The sequence below is a fragment of the Mustela putorius genome, unplaced genomic scaffold (assembly GCF_011764305.1).
Source record: "Mustela putorius furo isolate JIRA1106 unplaced genomic scaffold, ASM1176430v1.1 tig00000738_pilon_pilon_pilon, whole genome shotgun sequence".
NCBI classification, from domain to species: Eukaryota; Metazoa; Chordata; class Mammalia; order Carnivora; family Mustelidae; genus Mustela; species Mustela putorius.
In genome coordinates this window covers 1,924,344-1,950,423 of record NW_025421463.1, presented here as the reverse complement: position 1 = coordinate 1,950,423, position 26,080 = coordinate 1,924,344, and the positions used below count along the sequence as shown (strand labels likewise).

Here is a 26,080-nt window from a genome sequence, read left to right as displayed (position 1 = left end):
GGGTGTTAGATTTCGCTCCCAGCTGACTCCGTAGGGTCCCGCACCCAGGTCCCAGCCGCAGGAAGAGGAGTGAGTGCGTCAGAATGGCTGGGGGACAGAGCAGGTCTTTTTGGCTCACCCCAGACCTGCGGAGTTGGAATCTTGGGAAAGGGGCTCTGGGAGCCGGGGCAAGGTTTGGGGCCCTTGTGAATTCGGTGCTGACACAGGGGATCCCAGGAACCCCCCCCCCCCCGCCTTGAGAAAGGGGACTGTGAATGGCCAGTCTTGGTGGTTCCAGCAAAACACCTCCATGCACGTGACCTGCATGGTTCTGACTGCTTTTCAGACCCGCTCTCTGCACCGTGGACTCTGCTTGTCCACGCTGCTGCTGGTTCTTTGTAGGGATTCTGCTCCCAAAGGGTGTTTTCAGTGGGAGCGTGGGCCACACACCGGCTGAGCTGGTCACGGGTGAGATCAGTTAATACTGGCCACGTCCCAGTCTTGGCACGCGAGGGGGCCATCTCTGAAGCAGCGCAGTCAGCGCCCTTGTTTTCTTGCTCTGTTCCCGGTCATCTGCTCTTTCCCCCTCTTGTCTCAGCCCCCCGTCCTGTCTCCCTCTGTAGACTTCGCCCCGTGACCCCGCTGCCGCAGGACTGTCACCGTTTACAATATTGCCAGCTGCCCTCTGCTTCCCAGGAAAAAAGCACCTTGGCTCAGGCCACACCAGGCATTATGAATGAGACCGTTCATTCAGAAATTCTCTCCAAGGATCTGTTGTGCCTCCCGTGGTGTTAAGGGGTGAAGGGGTGAGGTGTGCTTAGAGTCTGGCTTCCTTGATTCAAATCCGGGCCCTGACGGAAGTGGGAAAAGCACGAGCGCCATGGCAGGTGCGGAGCTCGGAGCTCGAGTGTGGCCGGGGTACCGTGGGCAGAGGGGCAGGGGCAGGTCTGATGTGGGGACTGGGCCGTGGGTGTGAGCGTCCTGCGGGTTCTAGAGCCTAGAAGACCTTCTGCAGCACCCTCCCCACTGGTGTTGTGGGCCACGGGCCTTTTCTCTAGCATCCTCCAGAAGCTTCCTGGACCACCCAAGTCAGAGCAGCTCGTGCAGCTCCGGGTGGGTTGCAGTGTATGGATGAGAAAGTTGATGGTTTTAATGATCCTCAAAAGACGGCGTGGCAGGCCTCCTGTCTTCCAGAACCAAAGCCAGAGGAAGAAGGCCGGCGCGCTCAGAAGCACGCTGGGCCCAGGTGAGCGGACCATGTCGTTAACCCGGGTGCACCGTCCTCCCTGTGAGCAGATTTCACATCTCATTTCCCAGTTTATTGGACGAGACTCTTCCTGGCTGTGCAGTTGATTTCTTCCTTCCTGTGTCCCCGTGAAGGGAATCAGTTGCAGAAAAAATGATGCCCTGGGCGGAGGGCGGTGTGTTGGAGCCGAGCCGCGTGGAGATGCCCTGGCGCAGCGTCCCCGCGTTGGCACCCGGCTGGGGCTGGTCCCCCTCCTGCTGTGCCCCGGCTCGCGTCCGTGGAGGAAGCAGCCGGCGAGCCTGTTTGGAAGTGATGAAAACGTAACTGTCATAGCTTTGGGGGAGACAGGCCGCAGATCCTGATTATCCTTCGGGGGAATGAGAGGACAAGTAATTTTTTTATTCTGCTTAAGGCAAGCCTGTGAAAAACACGAGCCGAGGGCATCGTCAATGTAGGTCCTAGACGTTTGCCGGCAGGATTTGGGCTTTGCAAATGAGTACGTCCAGGAAATAATGATTGGTACTATCTTGAAAAAGCCTTGCGAGAAACGGGATTAAGACGGGCGAGCGGGGGAGGAGGATGGCGGTGCTTCGGGGTGTCTAGTGACGAGATTGCCTCTCCCCCAGGGGTGGCAGTGGAATTGGGTGCCCTGTCCCTTTTGCTTCCCAGAGCTGACTCCTGTGGCCTGTTGTGGGGAATGGGATCTGCATCCCTTTGAGTCCTGTTCTGGGGTCGATCAGGTCAGCGACCGGATGGGGTTTTTTTAAGATTCCTTGTCTTCGTAGCAGAAGCGGTGTCTCTTGTGTATTTGCCAGCGGGACTGAGCTCCGGGCGAGGCAGCCTCTGGCGCCGGGTGTCTGTGTGCCCAAGAGACTAGCCCGGGTCTGTGAGCAATGTTGTAGGTGGCTTGAACACCTTCTGTGCGTCTGTGTGTCCCAAGCATAGCCACTGGAGATATGTCACTGAGCAAAATGGAGGCCGACAGGCCAGCTGAGGAGACAGATTTGGGGAATGAATGTTTGGCCCGAAGGCCAGGAGTGCTTTGAAGGAGCCCCAAACAAGAAGCAGGGTGGCTTTCTCTCCCCCTGTTCTAGGCGCCATGGTCAGGGAGGTGGCATTTGAACAGAGAGCTGCTGTTGATACGTAGGGCAAGAATATCACTGCGAAGGCAAGAGCAAGTGCAAAGGTCCTGTGGTATGCATGTACCCAGCGTGTATAAGGATGAGTGAGGAGGGCAGTGTGGCAGGAGGACAGTGGTCAGAGATCAGATCAGAGAGGTGGCTGGGTGTTGACTCCCCACAGGGTGGGGACCAGCTCTTTCTAGTAGCCGAGGTAGGACGAGATGGGCCTGGCTCCTCAGTCCTCCTATGTGTATATTCCCTTCCCGCACATGCGCTTCCCAGCAAGCCGCTGTGATGCCTCAACGGCTCCACGTGGGGCAGAGACGAGGTCATGTTTGTATCTCCCACGCCGAGGGCCATGTCTGGCCTGTACTGGGTGCTGCTGGTTATGCGGAGTGATCAGAAAGGAGTTTTGGACATGCCGAGAGCTCCAGGGACGGTTGCACTAACACCTGTGTAGATCATGGTACCCGTCTAGAGCTGGGCCGCCTCACAAGTCCTCAGACGGCCCTGCAGGAGCAGGTGGGAACACCTACCTTCCAGAGATGAATCAAATAACCGCTTTACTGAGCTGGTATCCGCAGGGGGACTGTCTCCTCCCCGAGTCATGCAACTGTTGCCTCAATCAATTTAAGAAGGTTTTCATCACTCCTGAAAGAAACCCCACCCCCATCAACAGTTGGTCTCTATTCCTTCCCACTCCCTGTGCCGGCAGCTGCTCCATCTCCGTGGAATTATCCTGTCTCCCTAGACTTGCCGATTCTGAATGATTCCTATAAGGAGAACCATACGGTATGTGGACTTTGGTGACTGGCTAATTTCACGTTTGTAAGTTTCATCCATGTTGTAACAGATGTCAGACCTTAATTCCTTTTTATGGCTGAGTAATATTCCCCTGTGTGGCTTGACCACACTGTGTTTACCTCTTCATCTGTTGATGGACTTTGGGTTGCTTCTGCCTTTTGGCTGTTTTGAGCAGTGGATATTTTGAACATCCGGGTACGAGATTTTGTGTGGACACGTGTTTTCGGTATTCTCTTTTGGCGCATGCCTGGGAGTGGGATGGTTGGGTCAGGTGATGATTCTGTGTTTAACCGTCAGAGAAACTACCACTGTTCTGCCAAGGGCACCATTTTCCATGCTGTCAGCAACGTGGGAAACATTCCAGTTCCTCCACATCCTTGCCAACACTTTCTGTTGTTGTGTTTTTAATAGAGCTCCCCTCGTTGGTAGGAAATGGTATCTCACCAGGGCTTTGATTTGCATTTGCCTAATGGTTAGTGATGTTGACCATCATTTCGTGTGTTGGGCATGCGTGTGCTTCTTTGGAGAAAAGTCTCTCCAGATCTTCTGTGCATTTTAAAATTGGCTGTCTTTTTATTTTTGAGTTGTAAGAGTACTTTACTCATTGTAGATACAGACCCTTTCTCAGAGGATTTTGCAAGATTCTTTCCCATTCTGTGGGCTATCTTTTTACTTTCTTGCACGTATCTTTTTTTTTTTTAAAAGATTTTATTCATCTATTTGAGAGAGAGGGAGTGCATAAGCCGGTGGGGAAGGGAGGAGAAGAAGGAGAGGGAGAAGCAGACTCCTTGCTGAGCAGGGAGCCCGATGAGGGGCTCGACCCCAGGACTCTGGGATCAGACCTGAGCCGAAGGCAGATGCTTAGCTGAGCCGTGCACGCACTCCTTTGCTGGTATCTTTTGAAGGACAAAAGCTTTTAGTTTTAATTTGATTTAGCAGTTTTTTCTTTTGTATTTGTGCTTTAGGTGTCATAGCTAAGAAATCTTCCTTAATCCAAGCTCATGAAGGTTTACTCTGCTCTCTAAGACTTCTATAGTGTTCATTTTTAGACTGAGGTCTTTGACCCATTTCGAGTTGGTTTTGATTTTTGTGTGTGGTGTATTCTTTTGCATGTGGATACCCAGTTGTCCCAGCACCGATGAATTAGCATCGTTATGGCTCTCGGTAGACTATAGCGGGAGGACTGTCGGTGGCCTCTCCATTGGATTCTCTTGGTCTCTGTGTCTGTCCTTACGCCAGCGCCACGCAGCTTTATTACCACAGCTTTTTGGTTTGGTTTGAAATCAGGAAGTGTGAGTTCTCCAACTTTTTTCGTCTTCTTTGAGGTTGTTTTGGCTATTTGGGAGCCCTTGGATTTCCATATGCGTTTTCGGATCTGCTTGTCAATTTCTGCAAAGACGCCATCTGGATAGTGATTTTTTAAAAAGGGTATTTATTATTACTTTTTCCAGCTACCAGCGCAGCAGAGACTGCTGAAAACCCAGAAGACAAAAATCAAACAGAAGGCAGTGGTAATTTTCCTTGATTTGTGTCCCTTCAGGCTTTGTCTTCTGTGTATATAGCTTTTGCTACACAAAAATTGGAGTCATTCCAGAGTTAGTAAATGTCTAGGGGCCCTTTTGGATTAGTACCTTGGCAGAAACATCTGGAACTGGAATTGCTGGGTCATGCAGCACACACAGGGGTAGGCATTGTTTGGCCTTTTTAACGAAGATTTCGGGGACCAGAGATGTTAAATGGCTCCAGGTCCCATGGCTAGAACTCGGGGTGGGTGGTTCTGGGCCTCAAGCGTGGGTCTAGGGTCCCTGCCTGCACATGCAGCACACTGGGTTTTGTAGGCGGTGGTAGTGGTGCTTGCTTATGAGGCTGATGCTTGAGCGGAGCGAATGCCTTTTGTTTTAGTGTTCTATTGATGCGTAACTAAGTATCAGCTCATCTGCTTAAAGCAACAGCTGTTGATTAGGGCATAGTTGAGCAGGTTAGAGGTGTGGCTGGGTTCTCTGCTCTGGGTGACACCGGGCTGAATTCTTTTCTGGAGGCTCTGGGGAGGAGTCAGCTCTCTGCCCCTACAGTCCTCTCCTCTCAGGTGGGCCCTGCTGCCTTTGGAGCCAGCGCAGAGGCTCTCCCCTGTGCTCCCCCTCTCTCTGCCTGTGGTCTCTGATCTCTAGATGCAGATTCAGAGGGCTCATGTGCTAGGTCAGGCCCACCTGGATGCCCTTTCTTTCTTGAGGTCAGCTGGACCCTATAATCGCCACACCATGGGGTGCGGACTATCGTCTTCACAGTCCCAGGGTTGATAGGGACCTGTACACAGCAGGCTGGGATTTTAGGGGGATCTTTGAAAATTCTGCCTACAAAATCGTTTTAAAGGTGGTAACCAAAAAGTATAGACAACATAAGAAACATTAGTAGTCACTTACCTGGCATTTATGACCCTTTATGGCTCGGGGCTTTGCTGGGTGCTGTGGGGAGGCTAAGGTAGCAGGTGCCATCCCTGGCACTCATTTTTATCTCTTAAGTGTAAACGACACGCTTTGCAAAAAATCCACATCAGTAAATCTCATCAGGTAGCCAGAACAGGCCCCGGGATGGTGTGTGTGTGTGGGGGGGGGGTGTGCGTAGACACAGGGGTCTCAGCTCTGTGGCTGGGGGAGTGGGCTCAGGGTCCGGGCAGTGGGTCAGCCTTAGAGGGCCACAGTGGGGGTCATTCCAGGTCTCTTGGTCTCAGGGGCGAAGGAAGCATCCCCCCCTCTGTCCGGAGAAAGCGTGGTCTGTGAAATTGTGCCCTGGACCGGCAGTTTCAGCGCAGGGAAGAGGCGGTTCTCTGAGACTCCAGCCCCGAGGGAGGCCGTGCGGCTCTGGCTTGGCTCCTGGGGGGCACCCGGCCCTCCTGCCCTGCCTGCCGTGGGTTCGCCTTCCGAATGCACCCCCTCCCCTGAGACGTCGGGGCAGAGCTCTGCGCCTCCGTGGCCTCGATTTGCCGCCGCTCCGCTCGTGCTCCCCGTTCTTCTCTGCCCAACTCCCAGCTGGAGTGTCGGCTCCCGGAGGTCGGGGACACCTTTGCCCCCCACCGCAGGACAGGAGGCAGGTGTTCGGTAACAGCTGGTGAGTGGAACACTGTCACTTGGTGCCTGTGATTGCTGTGAACTTGCTGATAAAAGGACCACGGTAGGGCCCTGGGGGAATACGGGATCCTGCCGGGAGCAGGTTTGCTGGTGGCCATGTGGAGACAAAGGGACGGGGCAGGTCTTCCTGGGACAGCTGGCAGCCGTGGTACCGGGGTCCTGGGAGGGTGGGTGATGGGGCCCGGATGGCTTAGAGGGTCTCTGCCTACCTCTGTGGATGCCGGGGTCAGAGGGGGCAGACGTCCCCCCAGCCCCAGATGCTCCCAGCTGCTTCTAGAACTTTCTCTCCCTCCTTGGACTGTCTCCCTCTATTTGCTCTCCCCTTCATTGGCCGCCGGCCCATGGCACGGGTCTTCCTCTTGACCTCACACCATTCCCGAGACCTCGACAGGCTGGCGATGTCCCACGCACCGCCCAGCCGCTCCCTGTCTCTCTCCCGCTCCCAGTCCTGCACCCTGCTTCGCCTGCCCATTCCCAGGCTCGCCTCTGACCCTCGCTCCTGCCCTGCTCACGCCCTCCACTGTGTCTGGGTGTATCTCTGCTCAGATCACCTCCTCCAGGAAGTCCCCTGGCCTCCTGGTCCCCGATGGCCACTGTACCCCCCCATCTCCAAACGCTGCCTTATTTTTTTAATAGACTTTATTTTCTAGACAAGTTATAAATTTATAGAAAAGTAGTGAGAGAGAGTACAGGGAGCTCCCGTAAATCCACACCTGATTTCCCCTCTTAGTAATGTCCTCTGGTAGCGTGGCACATTGTTCAGTATTACTACGTTGCTGTATTTAGTTAATACAACACATTAACCAAAGTCCACATTTTATTCAGATTTCCTTCGTTCTTTTTCCCACTGTCCTTTTTCCGGTCCAGGACCCCATCCGGGATCCCGTATGACAGTTCATCATCGTGTCTCCTCAGCGCCTCTGGGCTCCGGCAGCTTCTTAGACTTTCCGTGTGTATGATGACCTTGTCCATTTTGACGAGTGCTGACCTGGAACTTTGGAGAATGTCCCTCTCTGGGAATTTGTCTGGTGTTTTCCTCTGGATTAGAGTGGGGTCATGGGTTCAGGAGGAACCCCAGAGAGGTACGGTGCCCTTCTCATCCCATCGTATCAGGTCAGGGCACCTGCCGTCAACATGGCCGGTCACTCTTGGCGTTCGACCTTCACTGCCTAGCTGGGTGTCTGCATCAGCCTTCTCCACTCTACGCTGCCTTCTTTTCTCTCTAACGTGGATCGGTCTGCAAGTGTGTGTATTTGTGTCTCTCTTCATGTCGGATTCGAATGTCAGAACAGAGGCCCTGTTTGTCTTGTTTATACCCAGAATGTTGCACGTAGTGGATGCTCAGTAGGTTGGTTAGTCAACTTGGTGGCTGCTTCTGGCAGGCAGTAAGCCCTGAGTGGTGGGGATGGAACCACTGGTGCTATAGCTCCCACCTGCAGAGAGCTTTGGGTCCAGTGGGGGAGATCATGACATAAATGTGAACAGGGTCAGGGAAACGATGCTTGGCTGTGCTGAGGGGGTGATGGGGCTCGTGGCCTGGATGGGACAGGGTGGTCAGAGATTGATAGGGACTTTTGAGACCTGAGAGATGAGTGTGAGCTGGCCAGGGAGTGGGGGAGGGAGATGTGTTCAGGCTGGAAGGAATGGCACGTGCAAAGGTCCTGAGGCAGAGAGGAACCTGGGGTTTTTGAGAATACCAGCAAGGAGGCCAGATGTTCAGTTGGAAGTGCCTTGGTTCAGGGAGGTGGTTTAGTCAAGGTCGGTGAAGAGGAGAGGGTGAAAAGTGGGCCCAGGTTTGAGGTGGGCAGAAGTGGGGTGAGGGGTAAAGTCCAGGCGCTGGTGGATGGTGTTCTGTTTCTTTCCTAGAAAAGGGGCAGGTTTGGAGGGAGGTGAATTCTTTCAGAGATGCTTTTAGGGATGCCTGAACAGCAGGATCATGGAGGTGAGGCTGCATGGTTAGGGGTTTCTGATTGGGGACTGTGTTGGAAGTTGCGGGAAGGCATGAGCTGGCCTTGGAAGAGAGTGGAGAGCAAGAGGAAGAGTTGTGCGGGGCGAAGCCTCAGAGACATGGCCGCAGAGGTCACGGAAGACTCCCCAGGGGAACTGGAAGGGAGGGCGGAGGGGAGGAAAGAAGCTGGACAAGCATGGCGTCCGTGGAGGAAGGTGCTGGAAGGCGGGAGGGGGGTGAGCTCTGGCTTCCAGACCCCCGGCCAGGCTCCCAACCCAGGCAGCTGGCCCTGGGGAGGGAGCAGGAGGGAGCGGGCGGGGGACGGTGTGGGAGAACTGTCGCTGGCTTGTTTGCTGACCTTTCGGATGGCTTTGTCGAAACCAGAAGGCCGCAGAGCTGCTCACCTCTTTCTTCCTTCCTCCAGACCTGCGTTTCTCTTCCCTTCCATTCTTCATGGGATTGTGTGTCTGATTTAACATTTTTGAGTTAGTGGGAAAACAGAAGATGCTTCACAGAAATTTACTTTGTGGCCTGTTTTGCAGGCTACATCTGTTTCAGAGGGTGACAGAGAACTCCATATTCTAGACTTGTGCCCTTTTGTTCGTCTTCGAGAGGGGCCATAACGTCCCAGTTCCAAAAGGTCATTGAGACCAATTAGGTAGTTTTATTAGTTTTGCCAGCACAAGGAAGATCCTGTTCTGTTTTTGATTGAGTCTGTTCAGGCGTCCGTTTGCTTTAGTGGCTGAAGTGGGATTGGCCGAATGGAATCCTGTTTCTCCATAGATCTCTTCACAGCGGAAGCTGTCATCTCTTATGATACGTTGGTCATTGGTCGTTGGTCGCCAGGAGGAGAGTGGAAACTTTGTTGAAAAAAGTCCCCAGCGGGAGGCTGGCCTAGAGAAGCGAGCGTGTGTTCACATGGAAACCGGGACGCCCACGTTCTGGGCAGCAGGACTCCCCAACGCCACGAAAAGTGGCGCCAGTGCAGAAGCCCTCAGCTAGGACGAGTGGACCCACGAGACGTGACAGATCCGTGTGCTGGGGTGTCATTCTGCCACGGGAGGGAATAAGTTCTGACCCGGGTTTCGGAGCGTGTGAGCTCTGAAAACATTGTGCCTAGCGAGAGCAGCCAGACGCAGAATCTCCCGTATTACATAAAATACCATTGATACGAAATTTATAGGGAATCCCATTGGCATGAAAGTGCATTTATACGAAAGGTCAGAATAGATGGATGCACAGACGGAGAGCAAGAGTGGAGTGGTTGGCAGGAGGGCTCGGAGGGCCTGCTACGGGCCGTGGGTTTCTTTTGGGGGTGATGACGTTGTTCTCAGTTGATTGTGGTGATGGGCGCACGAGTCCATGAAGACTACAAACCCCCGAATTGCACACTTTCAAAGGGTGGATGGTGTAGGATGTGAATTCTATCTCAGGAAAGCTGTTAAAAGGAAGAGGGGCTCAGAGCTGTCAATCACGGGCCGTCTGGAACAGCCTTCTCTCCAGGGCTTTAGGCTCAGGGTGACGGGAGCTGCTCTGGTGCAGATCCTGTGGGAGCGGAGGGATGGACGGATGTCGAATGGGCCACCTGTCGTGCCTCGGGCCGCGAGGGTCAGTGCTGCTGTCACGCATGTTACGCCTTCCTCCAAGCCGCCGGGCACAGGAATCCTCATTTCCTTTTCCTGAGAGCATCCCCGTCCACCCGAGCTCCCACCAGGAGGATGCCCAGGGTCACGGCGGTGGCAGCCCTCCACCCGTCCCCTCATGAAATCCCACGCAAAGTCCAGCCGCCGAGGCCGTGTCTTTCCCTTCCTGTCTGCTCGGCTGCTGTGCCGGGGTGCGTCTCGGTGCCCAGCAGGGCTCAGTTCCCGGGTCTGCTCTGGCGGTGCCCTGGTCTGCCTGGCATGGCAAGTGAGGCCATGACGCTCCTTGTCCGCAGGTTCTCATTGATTGGATCAATGACGTCCTGGTGGAGGAGAGAATCATCGTGAAGCAGCTGGAGGAGGACTTTTACGACGGGCAGGTGCTACAGAAGCTCTTGGGTGAGTCTCGGGCATCCCCAGCAAGGGGGCATGGGCTGCTCGTCCTCAGGGCAGCCTTGGAGCCGCAGCTCTGAGCCCATGCTCCAGGTGGCGGCTCCTCGTTGCAGCAGGCCACGCCCAGGTTCCAGAACGTTCCCGTGGGGCCAGGGAGAAGGGACGAGAATGGTGCCGCTTCCTCTGCAGGCCAGCCCTCCTGCAGGGGGGTGGGGTGGGGAGGGAATGGCCTGATGCAATTTGCCCTGAAAGACATGCAATTGGTGATGGCCCATATGTCATTCCCTTACTCTGCCCATCCTCTGAAAGTACATCGGGAGGGAAAAAGTTGTGCTTGTGTTGGTCGTTCGTCCGCTGGACGAAGATTCAGCTTGTGGTAGGTTTGGGTCTGGGCTTTGGAGATGCAGTGGTAACAATAGGGAGGGGGGTCTCCTCGCCCACCTGTGCCCCTGATTTCAGCAGAGGGAGTAAGGAGAAATGTTACAGGACACAGACAGGTGCTTTAAGAGAGTGGCACACGCTAGGAAGGAAGCCAGAGGGTCATGGGCTGGAGAGGGTCTGGTGGTGGGGGCGGCCCTCTGGGGAGGGGACATCTGTCTCAGAAAGAACATTCTGGGCCAAGACTCTGAGGTGAGGAAGAGTGTAGTGTTTAAAGACCCGTGGGAAGAGCCTGCAGGAGGTGGGGGAGAGGGGTCATGGGGGCTGGACAGGGCTGGGAAATGGGACGAGGCAGGTCGCATCCAGCTCTGGTCGACCAAGGCTTTTATTGCACGTGATTGGAAGCCGCTAGGGCTTTTGAGCAGGGCCGTGACATGATCCGAGCTAAGCGTTTTACAAAGTCATCTGGGCTTCTGGGTACAGAAGGGAGGGCTCGGGGGCAGAAGCTGAGATCACGCGGGAGATCAGGGAGCCTGGGTATCAGATGACGTGGCTCAGATTGGGTGGGTGCAGTCCCTGGGGGAGAGATCTTAGAGGTTGGAGCTGACGTCGAGGCTGACGTGACAGCTGGGTTTGTCCCTGAGCAGCTGGGGAACCAGAAGCCCCTTGGGAGGAGGGTGGGTTGGGGGTTGAGGAGGTGGGTATTGCAGGAACCGGGGCCTGTTCTAGCTCAGTCAGCGGCCAGGTGAGGGTGGAGAGCTCAGCAGCCCAGAGCTGATGCTTCACACCGTGGAACCTGGAAGCCTCTCCCAGAGAGGACGGCCCAGATTTGTGAGTTGGCCGAATGCCACACGGCCAAGAATTTCTCAGGGTTTGGCTGAGCCAAGGATCCCCATCTCGGAATGACTCTCCGAGGTACAAGCCCAAATCTGAAACAGTATTGGGGTTGGTAATCACTATCGTCTGTTTATTATTAAAAATGGCAGATTGAATTGTTACATTGTATACCTGAAACTGATCTAACACTGTACGTGGATTATGTGCGGATTTAAAAAAAGAAGCATCAGTCAGAGTTCTGGTGTTTTAGATCGTTTTGTTGGTATAGTCATTCCCGGGGTCATCCTCAGCCCTGTCGGGGGCTACGGTGCCCTCAGGGTCATCACAGTGGACACACACGGTGACCCACCCCTTCAGTAGAGACGGGAGGGGAGTGCACGCATCTTTGGATCCGGAGGCAAGGATTCTTCCGATGGGGGAGCTGCCCGGGTTACCGGATGTCCTCCTTGTCTGAGGTGAGGACCGAGCTCCCCTTCGGCCCTTGGACTCAAAGCGTTGGCAGTGGGTGATGCTGCTGTCAGGAAACGGGCCCTCTAGCAGGTGCCTGGCTTCCTGGCAGAGAGAGGTTCTTCCTAGCAGTTTCAGAAGCAAACTTCAGAGTAATAGCACTCAGATTTTTTTCCTTCTGAGGCTTTTGCATGCCCCTGTGGCTCCGTTAACCCAATTGCTTGAAAAAATCATGTCCTGAGCCTGAGTTCTAGTGGGGGAGTGGGGGGTAGGGGGGGTCCTCGATACTGTCACCAATCATAGGACGGGCTCTGAATTTGCCTGTCTACGATGCTGGTGCCCACCAGGCAACAAGTGACAGGGGGGTCTTTAGAGCAGGTATCAGGTAAGGAGTCTTGCCCCTTGAGGCATGTCCTTTTGGTCCTCTCCTCTTCTGGCAGATTCCACACGCGCTGTGAAGCTGCGTGATTTTCCATCGTCCCGCGTTGGCTGTGTTACCCACAGAGTGTCACGGGAGCGGCCCTTGCTCGGCAGCCTCTGTCGGAGCAGCTGCCTTCTGTCCCTTGTCAGTATCTTTACCTGAGTACTTGATCAGGCGATTCTAAAATCACTCCTATGTCAAGGGGGTTGGCACACTGGTCTGCGGGAGGAAGAGACCCGGGGAGGAGAATATTCGGGTCTGAACAGAAAATCGGCACGTGCTGCCTGCTCGTCGATGGCTTACTGCTGGCTTACTGACGAGTTGCCGCAGTGACCGTGTGAGCACGTGGTCCACGAGCCCAGGGCTAGCAGGAATCGCACCCGGGTGGACTAGACATTGGGCTCGTCACTGTCTCCAAAGGTAGAAGCCGATGCCAAAAAGGAGACTGTGGCGAGGGCCAAGGCCAAAGCTGACTTCTGTGCACCCGGGGAGAGGAGAGGTCTGCGGCCGGGGCCCTGCCTGGTCAGGAAGGGGTCAGAAAGAGGAGGAGCCCGTGAAGGAGTCTGAGGGTCCAGCCGTGAGGGAGGAGGCCCCCGGGGAGTGCTCCCTCGGGAGGGGTAGAGGAAGGATGTTTCAAGGAGCCGGGAGTGAGAACAGAGGGCGGAGTGTGAGTCCCCAGCACGACCCCGGATGGGTCCCTCTTCTTCAGCGCAGACTCTGGAAACAGCTGCCGACTCTGCCCCGTGGCAGGCTTCAGGCCATTTGCGGGCAGAGGGTGGGTGCTGCTGCCAGTGTCCCCGGGGGGCTCCCGGGCCCACTGGGGTCCTGCTTCTAACTCACGGAGCTCCCTTCTCCTTGCAAAAGGCAGGCCTCCCTGTGCAAGGCATATTCACGGCCCTGCATTCAGCCGCAGCACCTTTGCCAACCACATCTGAGGACCACCCCCACCCCCGGCGTCTTCTGTCCCTCTCCGTGCTCCGAAGGCAGGTGCTGCCGCAGCAAAGCCTGTCACTAGGCGGTGATGCAGGCGACACGGGCAGCCCGTCTGATCCAGCAGGACTGGCCTTGGGCAGCACCCGCGAACCACTAGCCTCCTCAGTTCCTGTCCTGGGCTGGATTGTGTCCCCCCCACCCCGCCCTGAAGTCCCCCTGCCCAGAAGTCCTCTAAGTTGAAATCGTAATCCCTAGAACCTCGCAGTATGACTGTAGTTGGAGACAGGGTCTTTCTAAAGGTTGTTAGGTTGAAATGAGGTCATTGGAAGGTGGCCTCTAAACCCATAGGGCTGCGGTCCTTTTAAGAAGAGGAAAGCAAGCACAGATGTACGTGAGGACCTGGGGAAAGAGGCCTCGGGGGAGACCAGCTGTGCTAACCCCCAGTCTCCAGTCTCTAACCCCCAGTCTCCAGTCTCTAACCCCCAGTCTCCAGTCTCTAACCTCCAGTCTCCAGTCTCTAGCCTCCAGTCTCCAGTCTCTAATCCCCAGTCTCCAGTCTCTAACCTCCAGTCTCCAGTCTCTAACCTCCAGGGTCCTGAGAGCAGGCTGACATCGTTTACGCCCCGTCTGTGGGGCTCTGTTCCCGGACCCCTACCAGGCCCTCCTCCAGCCACCGCGTTCAGGCTGCCGTTCTGCAGGGTTGCCTGGTGGAGGGGCTGGCAGAGCGCGCCGGGCTCCCCATCTCCCAGCAGGCGAGGCTTTGGGACCTCCCGGCTCTGTCAACCTCCTTCCTTCCCCAGGACCCTGCGCTCCGCCCTGCCACAGGGGGGGTCCTGCTGTGTATTTTGAGGGTGTCCGTACGGTATGGAGCCGCTGTGGCTTATCTAGCTGGGACCTACCCGAGGCTGAGGGACATCAAAATACGTAAACGGCAACCACTTACAGCCCCCGCAGGACGCCCTTGGTGGAGGTGCTTTGTTTCGCTTCTAGCCCTCGAGGCGGCGGCGGCGACTGGCAGCCTGATGTGGTGGTGGTGGTGAGGCTGCCGGCCCACTGGGGAGCCTCCTGTCTGCTGCATCTGGCCCCAGGACGGTGCCTGGCACACAGGGGCTCAGATAGCTCTTTTGTGAGCTAAGGAAGGAAGGGAGGAGGGAGGGAGGGGCGCCCCAAGCCCCGCAGGCGTTGCTCTATACTATGATCCTGCAGGGAATATTAACATGGTTTACTCTTGTTCTGTTGAGGGCAGGGGAGGATGCAGGGAGAGAATGTTGAGTGAGGGGTCTCCGTACGCAGAGCTTTGCTGGGGGCCACCTGCAAAACGGGATCCCCACCGTGCCCGGCCTGGACTCCACGGCTGGCATGCTGTCCCTCCTGTCGGGGCCACGGCCAGCAGCCACGTCCTGGCTCGCGGCCGGTCGGGCTCTGCGTCAGGCAGCACGGTCACCCTCCCGGGTAACAGGTCACCGTGTTCTGCTGCTGCTGTTGCTTTGCTGAGGAGTGACAGCCCGTCGGGGGGACAGCTGGGTCGTAGAGACCCTTCCCCCCTTGCCCCTTAGCAGGTGGGGGACCTGCGAGGGGAGGGGGTGTGGACGGAGCTTGCCCCTGGGCCGGGCTTGGGGTCTGTCCTAGATCTCAGGCAGATGGGGCGGTTCTTGTAGGGTCCCCCAGGTTGCTCCCGGCTCGCTCTCAGGGATAAAGTCCTTCGTGGCAGTGTCTGTGAACATCCGCAGTCCTTACCGCGGTGTCCTGCTGTTAGAGAAACAAGAGGACCCACTGCACCGCCTGTCCTGCTCTGGCCCATCCCCGGAGTCCCTGCGGGTCCCCTCCCTGCCTCGCAAGTGCACCTCGAGTCAATTTCCCATGTCACGTGCCTAGAATGTTCCTAAGCGGGACACCTCCCGTTCTGGCCTCGCCCTCCACACCCCCTGTCCCGCTCTAGAGTACTTTCCCAAGGAGCACGAAGGACTAGAAAGCTCCAAGCGCTGTGATGATCTGCTCGCCCCAGTCTGGGGGAGGGAGCGGCCGCCCCCTTGCAGCTGGGTCACTGGTGGCCCTGAGACCCTGCAGCGTCTCCTGACCCCTGTGTCTTGCTCTTGTCCTTCTCGTTGTAGAAAAGCTGGCGGACTGCAAGCTGAACGTGGCTGAGGTGACGCAGTCCGAGATCGGGCAGAAGCAGAAGCTGCAGACGGTGCTCGAAGCCGTGCACGGCCTGCTGCGGCCCCACGGCTGGGCGCTCCAGTGGACCGTTGACTGTGAGTGGTCTCGGGGGCCGCCGGGCCTGTCCCCACAGCTTGCCATGCTGTCATTCATCGTGGCCTCTCTGGGCTTGCACGTTCAAAACCCGTTCGTGCGGCTGCTGTCTGGAAGGCAGTGAGACGGGCCAAAGCCAGTGTCCCTGCTCTTGGAAGCTCGCTCCTGTCACTGCCTCCCCCCCCGCCCGTGCTTTAGAGAGGAGAGATGTTTCTGGTCTGGTGGGGCAGGGGAGGCTCCCAGAGGAAGTAGGGGAAAGAGAGAGAAGCTCTGTGGGGTTCTTGGAAGGGAGCCAAGCGCATACACCAGTGGCCCCGACAGCACGATCCCCAGGAAGAGGTTCCTGCCGGCCTCTGGGTAGATCCCGGAGCGCTTGCACGGCCAGTATGAGGCATCACGGTCTTCCCAGCCCAGACGTGACACGGGAAGGTGAATAACTAAAGCCAGAAAGTTCTTTGTCGGGAGCCCCCCGCTCCATCCTCAGTGTAGGACAGGCAGGGCCTGGCAGGGAAGCTCTCCCTGCTGCCAGGGTCCCCTGGGCTTTGGAGGAACGAGCCTCAGGCTGTGGTGATGGCGCCTGGTTTCTTGGCATCGGGACGTGTCAGAGACCCAGGCCTGCCTCTAGGGTCGTGGGCGCTGTGGGGGAGGACTGGGGTGTTTGGAAGCTGTAAGCCTGCGTGGGAGTGAGTACGACCGCGCCTGTCCGAGGACTGGAGAGCTGGAGTGTGGGGACGGCAGCCAGGGACCGAGGCTGGGCGGGGGTTCCCATCTCCCCGCTCCGAGTGCCGTCCCCCCGTGCTCCTGTCCCTCGCGCAGGCCGTGGATGGGGCAGAGGGAGGCCTGAGTGGCCGGGAGGTGATGCACGTTATTGTGACCCCTAAGTGGCCACGATGACCCATTTTCCACAAAATGCTCCCTTCCCTGGGCTAACCTCACTCTCCTGCCCGCTCTGTGTCCTCACCACCCCAACCCTGCTGACCCCTTTTACAAATGCTGTGCTTGGAAAGCGGTTGCCCGTGTCACCTGCAAGTCAACAGGAAGGAAAGCTAATGAGGCAGGAGAAGTAGACTCGCACAAGGCATTCGTCATCTTCATTTTCCCGTGGCCCCCGCGCCCACCCACCCCCCACCGTGGTTTTCCTCCGCGGTCTCGTTTGGATGCAGCGTCTTTATTGCCTTTTGGACCTGGGCTCGGGGTTCCTGTGGAACCTGACCTAAACCAGCTCCTGTCTTCCCTCCCCGACCAGCAATCCACGGGAAGAACCTGGTGGCCATCCTGCACCTGCTCGTGGCCCTGGCCATGCACTTCCGGGCCCCGATCCGCCTCCCAGAGCACGTGTCCGTGCAAGTGGTGGTCGTGCGGGTGAGTAGTGGGCGGCAGGGTGGGTGTGCGGATGCTTTTCTCGCGTGGACTCCCCCCACGGCTGCTTTTCTCCCCTCCCTCCTGTGTGGCCACCTTCTGTTCTCCCCTCTTGACAAAATGTGTGTCTTGCCCTGGCTTGGGGACACATGTCAGAGCCGGAACAATGGCATTGATTTGGAGAGAGGCAGATTCAAAGGCAATGAGTGTGTTGAGGTTTAATTTTCCAGCATTTTTTTAAAAAGAACATTCATTTCTCTCCAAAGCCAAGTGGTTGGAATTCAGTTCTCTTGAATGAGCTTATTACTCACCGGAGCGGGTTGAGACCAGCGGTATGAAATGGATACCCTGATGAAAGCTTTCTCTGCATCTGCTGTGAATTATCTCCTCCAGTCCCCGCGATTGCCCTCTTAGGGTCGTTTCTTTTGCTTCCCTTGGAGAGGTGTAACTGGGAGCTGGGGTCCTTCTGGCAGGGGCAAAGCAGCCTTTCCTGCCGCGTCCCCTGCGTTGAAGGGGACAGACCCAGTCCCAGCTCTGTGTTTGCGGTCTTGTCCAGTAAATGCATAGGAAGCACCTACTGTGTACTTGGCCCTGAGCCCTGGCTGTCGGGGACACCAAACGGGGAAAACACTTTGCTTGCGAAAGCACCACTCTCCTGCCAGACCGATGAGGTTTTGCTCGGAACCCGAATGTCTGTGTGTTCATGCACTGCGATGTCCAACTCCACTCTTTCCCTTAGCGGCTCTGTGCCTTCAGCGGGCTGCAATTGCGGCTCTGGCTGGTCCTGGTTTTATGAAGCGCCTGTCCCCTCCATTACCCTGAGAGCTCTGCCTGGACCCTGCGGGGCGGGAATGTCCCCTTGGCATCAGGCGAGGGTTACTCCCCCCCACCCCCCACGCTGTGGGGCCCCTGCTTGCTTCCTAAGGAGGGAGGTTTATGGTCCATGGTGGTGATGGGGTCGGGGACCGATTCTGCTGCCCCAGCCCTCGGGGCTCACCCATGGCTACCAGCCGGGAAAGGCTTCGCAAGGACACATGGGCACGTGGTTCTCAAACCCGTGTCCATCAGTCTCGGGGCCCCATGAGCGCTGTGTGGCTTGGTGATTAAGGCATTTCCTTTCAGGCTGTGCTTGGGTCCAAGAAAAATCTTTTGGGTTTTCAAAAAGTTTTACTGATGCGGGCAAGCACTTGCTGGCGCCTCCTGCCTGACCAGGGTTACGGAAGGATGCTTCGGGCCACATCCAAAGGGGCATGCATCGGGGGGCGGAGGTCCCGAGAACTGGCCGGCCTCTGACCTCAGAAGCCGTCCTCCCAGACCCCAAGGCCTGGCCCTCCGTGTTCGATTCTCTGGTCGGAGATGGGAGATGCAAGGAATGTGGAGGTCCAAGGAGGGAAGGGGTGAGGACGGGGCCTCGTTACTACCCGGCAGCGTGGCCGCGGGTGAGCCCTTGATTTCTCCGAGTTGCAGTGATTTCCCCCAGAGATCTGAGATGATGTTATAAAACGGAAATACTCAGCCTCGTGTGTGTGCTCCCTCGCCCCGGGCCGGGCATCGAGTAGGTGCCCAGCAGCTGTGTGGATACGTGAGGGAGCGAAGTGTCTCTGGCCTCGCTGGCGGCTCTCCGGGAGCCCGTGGGTGCTGACGGGCTCCGCTGCAGGGTGCCTGCTTTTCACCAGCAAGAACCAGCCGCGAGGCTTCCCTGGAGGCCAAGTTCTGGAAGGGCTGGGGAGCTCCGATCTCCAGAGGTGTCCACGGTGGGCCCCCCTGGTAGGGAGTGAGTTCCCCGTGTCTCGAGGGGTTCACGTAAGGGCTTACAGTGGTTGGATTAGCTGGCTGGTGAGAGCTGCCCTGGGGTCTGGGGACATGCAGGCTACTCCCCGTCCCTGAACCCCCCACCCTGCCACCATCCAGGCCTCTTCACACCTGCGGGCTTCCGGAGAATTCCGTCACACACAGTGTTGTGTCCTAGCACTGCTGTTGCAAAAGACCACAGCCTGGGTGTTTAAAATAACAGACACTGTTCCCTCACTGTTAGGGAGGCCGGAAGGCCTACACAGGACTTGGCAGGGCCCCGCTCCCTCCAAAGCCTCCAGGGGAGGATCGTGCCTTCCCCTTCCAGCTTCTGGTGGCTGCAGGCAGCCCTCCGGGTTCCCAGTCTTGTAGGTGCGTCTGTCCAGGCACTGGCTCTGTTGTCAGTCTTCCTTCTGTGCCTGTGGCTGTTTTCTCTTACGAAGGCTCCAGTCGTGTTGGATTTGGGACCTACCCTAGTGCCTTATGGCTTCCTCTTAACTAGCTCTATCTGCCAACACCGTGTTTCCAAACAAGGTCACGTTCCGAGGTTCGGAACGGACATGACTTCTGGGGTGGACGGTGTGGGGGAGGCATCCTACTTAGGCAAGCGTGCCTGTCCTTACACTGGCTGCTCCTCTTGTTATGGGGATTCCCCGTGCCCCGTCCCTCTCCCAGCTGCACGGCATACGGGTTCCCTCGGGGAGCTAGGGTATTAATCCTGACAACCCCCCTGCCCCCGCCAGCTGCCTGCTCTCAGAGCAAGGCAGAGAGGCTAGGGAGAGGGTGGAGGAGGGTCACCAAAAGGGTCATTCCCTGGAGTCACCTGCAGTCCGCCCCTGTGGGCATGGCTTGGATGCTGTCCAGTGTGGTCTGCACGCAGCTCAGGACCACGCCAGCGATATCCTTCCTCCTGTCCCCTCTGCCTGCCCACGTGTTGGTGTGTTTATTTGTTCATTTTGGGGTTTGCAGAAGCGAGAAGGCCTGCTGCACTCCAGCCACGTCACGGAGGAGCTGACCACGACAACGGAGTAAGTGGACACCAGCCGGGGACCGGCACGGACGCGGGGGGCCCACTTCTGCGCGCGTCCCTCGACCCAGGGATGAGATCCACTGTCCTAGCTTTAGGACCTGCGTGCACTTCTTCTTCAAGGATTTTTTTTTTCCCTTGCAAGGAAGGGCAAGATAGTTTGATTTGGTATTTAAATGAGAAATTCTCCCAAATAGAAAAGTAGGCAAACCACATGCGGCACGGGAATTAGAACTTCCCGAGGCGGCCTGAAATCTTTTCTGGAGCAGCACCAAGAACGATGAGCAAACAGAAATAGAGCCGATCCCATTCAGAATCTCCTACAAGGAGGAAACGGTTAAGGGGAATTTAAAACCTTGAGCTTTTGTAAGGTGAGTGTGCTGGCGTCTTCAGAGTTTTCCGTGTGAGGACGGAGTTCTTCTCCAAAGCCTTTGGATGTATATTCCTTATTTTAGAAGGTGAACTTCGAGAAGGCTGGGTGAGGGGAGAAGGGGTTCAGAATGGTCAGGGGACCCCTTGTTGCGGCTCATCTGTGCGCCTGGGCATCAGGTCCATGGAAGAGAGAGCCATACTTCTGACCCAGAAATTCCTTTGAGAGCGTGTGGACTGTCGCTCGTCTCGTAGGGAAAGCCGGACGGCAACTTCTAAGACGTCTAAAAGGCTTCAAATCTACTGAACGTAGCCAGTCAAATGGTCTGTTTTGCAGGTAGCTTTTAGGAGCCCCCCACGGCCCCTTGTTAAGGATCTTTAAAAATTCACTGCATTGGTGCCTCTCCCCCAAACCTGGTTCAGATGAAACAGAACATGAACGATGGATCGTCTCGGTGAGCGCTCCTGCTCCATCCCCCGAGTGATTGATTCCCGTGTCACCGGACGTGTCACGTCCGGTCTTTCACAGATCCAGGCTGACACGGGAGACCATTCTGGAGTGGGAGCTGCCGGGTGAATTGGGAAGCCACTGCCATGTGGCCTGAGAGGCAGCACATCTGTTCCAAATCCATGGGGGTGGGGTGGGGTGGGGTGGGGTGGGGGAGGGGCGCGCAAGGGGCAAGGGACCTGGTGCTCAGTTCAGCCTGGCCTGTTTGGGAGCAGGAGGAGGGGAATGAGGAGTGGGGTCGTGTCTTATGATTATGTTACAAGCTCCCCTCCAAATCCAAGCAGCTTAAAACGACAGTCCGTTACCTGCTGATGACGCTGTGGATTGGACTGGGCTGGGCTAAGCCGGGCAGGTTGTTCAGTTCGTCTGGTGCTTGGTGGTGGCGGGTGGCAGGCCTCTGTCCCTGTACCTGTGCCTCGTCCTTGGGGTCCTGGGCTTCCTCCCAGGGCGCCCTCAGGGTTCCGGCCCCCTGCCCCATGCGGTGTCCTCATATTCTGTGGGTCAGAGCAAGTCACAAGATCATCCTGGGTAGGGAGGTGGAGACACACTGCCTGCCGTTGGGAGAGGCAGCTGGGCCTGTGGCAGGGGTGGGGGTGCAGCCCTGGGAGGGACTGTGGCCAGGGTTTGGTGACCTGAGGGCGGGCAGCTGGGGGAGTTAGGAGCTCTGGAACCGGAGCTAGTGGGGGTGAGGGGTGGGTAGAGGGTGGTGAATGGCCCGTACAGCTCACAGCAATGACCAGCATGAGGGCACTGTGCTGGGCACTGGGAGGTGGAGGGGTTTGGGACAGGGGCTAGCAGGCTAGCTGGTGACAAAGGCCGTGTCTGTAGAAATGTGGATTCCAGCCCAGGCAGCTTGTGGGAAGTGCTGTGTGGCCCCAGACTCAGGATGGGGAGGGATCGCCAGTCTCCTGTCTGGTCTCCCCGACTCTGGGCGTGCTCTCCCCAATCCCTCCCCCTCTGTGTGGCCATAGGGCATTGGGTGGAGCATCTAAATCATCAGATGTCTGCGAAAACCACAAAGTACTGTCCCATCAGCCTGCTGGCCTTCCCACTCCTTCTGGCCTTGGCATTCTGGCAGCCCAGCGTCCTGCAGCCCCAGAGATCCTCTGCACCTTCTGTCTAGCCTCGGCCTCCTTCCTGTCTCTTTCTAGAGCCGGTTCTGAGGTCCCCTCCTCCAGGAAGCCCTCCCTGTTTGCCAAACACAAATGGCTGGCTTCCTTTTAGTTCCCGTAGCATCTCCTGTATGTGACACTTTGGGTACACGTGGACTGTGTTGAAATGGGAGCTTATGGGGCAGGGCCATGGGGTTCATGGGAGCGGGCTGTTTATTTCTGCATTTTCATGGCATGCCCATAGTAGCTGCTCAAGAAGTATTTGTTAAATAAGTTGGAGCCTAAAGACTCGAGTCTAGAGGCATTTGGGGACGATCTGAAGACCCCCTCGCCTCTCAGGAAGCTCAAGCAGGGGAGGACCTGTGCCCGGGGCCCTCGCAGTCCTCATGGAGGGACTAGCCTCTGTGCCTTGTGGTTTCAGCCTCCACCTGCTAGATCAGGGTCCAGCCTCTGATTCTTTAGGATCCCTGAGTTTTGTGTTTCTCTGAACGGGCAGCTTACCACAGTGGGACCCTTGGGTGATCTGCACCCTGGACTTCAAAGTTTCCCATTCAGCGACCCCAGAAGACCTGTTATCTGCTGAACCATTCTTCCTGTTCACTGCTCCCATAATTTAATCCCCCCAAATGGCCTTCAGGGGTGGTTTGATTCAAGGTGGCCACTTGCTGCTGATCCTGTGCTCACATTTAGAAACCCACACACGCACCTGGCGTTTGTGATGAGAGGGACGGAGGATCTGTTTTAAGACAGAATTTACATTTTTGTAAAGAGCCCTTCAGCAGGACAATTTGGGGCTCCGACTTTGGGGTTCCCTCCATCGTGACCTCACCGCACTGTGTCTGAGCGCCCGCTGACGGCTCGCTCTCTCTCCCTCTGTTCTTGTTTGCAGGAGGATGATGGGTCGCTTCGGTAAGTACCTGTAGGTCGGGCGGGTCCAAGGTCACGGGCACTTGCGGGCTGTGGCAAGAAGTTCCCAGATGCGTGGATACGCGCTGTCCCCCAGGGTGCAGGGCCCACAGAACCCTGTGGGGTCTCCTGTAGCTCCCCCTGGGGTCTGTCTGCTTCTCTGAGCTGCTGCAGGCAGTGGGGGGATAAGAAAAGCCTGGTGGGGGGTGACGAGGTCAGGACTCCCTTTAGTCCCCAGAGAGCTGTTCCCAACCCCGTGGCAAGCAGCATGACCCTACCTTCCTCTCCGCGAGGGGCGGCAGATGGCAGGACAGCTTGGGACCTCATTTAAACCCTCCAGGGTGGGGAGTCTGTGCCGTAGCCAGAGGCCGTGTGAGTGAAGCTCATTGCTTTGGAGACTATTTTGAAACAGAAAGCTCTGGACCCCCAAAGGCCACTTTTCTGCAGGGAGCACGGCTGTTAGCAGAAGTGGAAGCCAAGTACACGTGTTCCCGCGTGCCCTTCAAGCGTGCCCAGCTGGAGTTCATCCTGTAGCTGTGGGGTCCCCAGGGGGAAGCCTGCCACCCTGGAGTCAGCCATGGGTCTGACCCCAGGGCCCCGTCCCCTCACGGGTATCGTAGGGGCCCGTGGCACGCCACTGTGGCTTGTGTGCGAAGAGGGGACGTGGGTCCCTGTTGATGTCCTCAGACTTCCTGAAGTAAGCCTAATGCCGTGCTGGGGAAGTTCACGGTCTTCACGATTTTTGAGTAGCGATTCAGTCTTTTTATGTGTCTTTGTTATTTTAAAGAAAGGGAGGAAGAGGGAACCGTCCATGTCCAGTTGGGGGTGTCCCATGGCAGTGGGGAGTGCAGGCCATGGGGCCAGTGTGGGCTCCTGGAGGGGACAGGGGTCAGGCCCTGGGTCTGAGTAGGGCCGTCAGAGCATCGAGGGTCTTTGATTCTCTGAGCCATGTCCCATCCTGTGCCTGTGGGGCACAGGCCTGGTTGGAGGTTTGGGGGACCCAGGGAGCATCCGTGCCGCGGGGGGCTGTGTGCCGCGGCCGGGGGGCGAACAGTGCAGTAGCTGCTGGGCACAGGGTGACGACATGCTGGGAAGCAGCCGGGTGTCGCAGTATGAGAAGTGGACTCAGCTGCCGTGCCGGCGTTTGAGCCTTCGGGGCTGTGGAACCACTACTAGAGAGGCTCGCCCTGCTTGTGAAACACGAGCAGGCCGTCCGCGGGTGACAGCCGTGAGCGCCACCCCGGCTTCGGCTTCTGCTGGTGCAAGTGCCGAGGCCCCCTGGGTACCCAGACGGGCAGCCTCTGCCAGCCCTTCTCCCGTGGGCCCCTCCAGCCCCTCCAGCCCCCCGCCCACCGAGGTCGGACCTCCTTCCCTCCCCCCGGGTCCTGGTCCCAGGCTCGCCCTTTGATTTGGGGGTCAGGAGCCCTAAGACACCCCTTTACCCCTCACTCTTTACCCTCCACCTTGGCTTAAGGCAAAGCCACGGCCCTTGAGGTGGCCTCCGAGCCCTGTAGACCACCCCCTCCGCATGCGTCTCGCCGCCTCTCTGCCTCCTCACTCTGCCCGCATGTCCTCCGCCTGTAGCTCCCCTGTTCCTCTGAGAGCACCCCGGGGGGCCCATCCCTGTCTCCCACTTTGAGTGCCCTCTGCTCAGAGTGCCCTCCCTCTGGGCTCGCCAACTGCCCCCCCTTCCACGTGGCTCACTCCTCAGCTCTTCCCAGGAGGCCACCCTGGCTGCCCTGCCCCCGCCCAGCCTGTCTCTTTACTCCTGCGCTCACTGGTGCTCACAGAGAGCTGCCACCGCCTGGCAGACTCTGGGTGCTGGGATGGCCTGGGGACCCTCGGCCCCTCTGTGTGCCCCTTCCCCTGTGGCTCCTTGAACGGTAAGCGTCCTGTGGGCTGGAGCTGTGTCTTCCTCGGCGTGCCTTCGCCGGAGCCGCCAGCCCTGGGCTGCAGACATCCAGGAGCTTCTAGAGCTCCAGGGGGACCCTCCTTGGCTATGTCTGCCCACTGGGTTTCACAACAGGTCCTGCTCTGTGCTCATTTCTCACCTGAGCGCTGTGAGCTTGGGATGGAGGGGTTGCCCTGCCCCCCACATGGAGGCCCGCCCCTTCCCTGAGTCATCCCTGTCCTGGCTGAGGTGGGCTGGGAGGCCCATCTCCCCAGAGGAGCTGGGAGCTGCTGCCTGGTCTCCATGGCAACGGGCTTGCTGGCTGCATCTCCCCCGCAGGCGGCCCCTCCCCCGCCCCAGGCTTCGGGACAGGGGAGAAGCGGGGAGAAGCGGGGAGAAGCTCTCCTCCTCTGCTCCCCATCTCTTCCTCGGGTCTCCCCTTTCTGCCAACAGAGCTTGTGCCCCCACTGCAGCCTGACTGGGCCAGCTGTGCCACCTCCGGCTGCCACCCTGGGGGACTCCTTGCCCTGTGAGACCTGCTCTGAGCCTCCCTCAGGCCACAGGGTCTGCAACCCTCCCAGCTTCCCTGGCTTTCCTGTGCTTCTGTTTGCACTTTCTGTTCTCTCTGTCTGGAACGCCCTTCCTCCTTTTCTTGTCCCAGGAAACCCCGGCTAGGCCCGAGGCTCCCGTGTGACGCCCCCTCGGTCCCCTGTCCCTTTGTCCATGGGCCCCAGACTTGGTGCTTCTGTGGACCAGGCCGCTCACAGGAACGGGGAAGTGGCTGGAACATCGTGTGGTCGCCTGCCCCTCAGCCTCCGCGCGGGGTGGCGGTGGGGCAGACCAGGGCGCCCAGACCCCACAGCCGTGGGTGGCGCATGACGCCGGGCGGGCGGGAGGCGGGCTCCGTGCTGCCACACTTCCAGTTCCTGCAGACGAGCCAGAAATTCCTATTTATATTTTAAAAAGGTTAAACAAACAAAACAACTTTATTTGGACTGATGGTCACACCCGTGAGGGTTGTGCTGGGCCGGACGCTGGCCCGTCCCAACTGGTGGGGCCCCTTTCTGAGCCCTCTCTGGCCACCTCAGTTTACGCCTCTGCTGCCACCGGGCCCGTGTCCCTCCCTGTTTGTCCCCGTGACTGTTGCCAGAGCTTCCCGAGGGACCGTAGGGAGGGGCGGACTCAGAGGGGGCATCGAAATGAACTGAGCCCGAGCCCCAGTGACCCGCCTGCCAGGCAGTGGGCTTGTCCCTCGATGTCCCGTGTGTTTCGTTCTGACACCAGCCGTGCGCTGGGGACTATTTTTACTCCCACTTTACGGAGGAGGAATGGGGTTAGGGAAGGAGGTGAGTGGCCTGATGTTCCGGGACCCGTTTTCATTCCCGAGGCCCGGCCGGCAGCAGGTGAGGGCAGCACAGGGGGCAGCGGGCCTCCGCTCCCTCCCGCGGCTCCCCTGCACGCCTTCGCTCTGAGCCCAGCGGTGGCCCAGCTAAATATACCCGGCTGACGTCAAGCTCTCTCCTGCTCCGAGAGTTTTTCTCAAGCTGCATTTAAAGTTTGTGTTTTGCTTTGTAAAGATTTAGCTTTTTTCCCCC

At 57.6% G+C, this 26,080-nt stretch overlaps 1 protein-coding gene across 3 annotated transcripts in view; it reads left to right on the top strand.

The window, feature by feature from the left end:
- Positions 1 to 26,080, top strand: part of PARVB (parvin beta) — a 92,729-nt gene that overhangs the window by 49,367 nt on the left and 17,282 nt on the right. For 2 of the 3 annotated variants that reach the window (XM_045083729.1, XM_004771154.3), the window contains exons 4-8: positions 10,160 to 10,262; positions 15,384 to 15,524; positions 16,769 to 16,884; positions 19,642 to 19,700; positions 22,578 to 22,597. In XM_045083729.1, coding sequence (XP_044939664.1) covers positions 10,160 to 10,262; positions 15,384 to 15,524; positions 16,769 to 16,884; positions 19,642 to 19,700; positions 22,578 to 22,597 — 439 coding nt within the window. The remainder of the gene's footprint in view (positions 1 to 10,159; positions 10,263 to 15,383; positions 15,525 to 16,768; positions 16,885 to 19,641; positions 19,701 to 22,577; positions 22,598 to 26,080) is intronic. The other variant, XM_045083730.1, reaches the window with a different exon arrangement.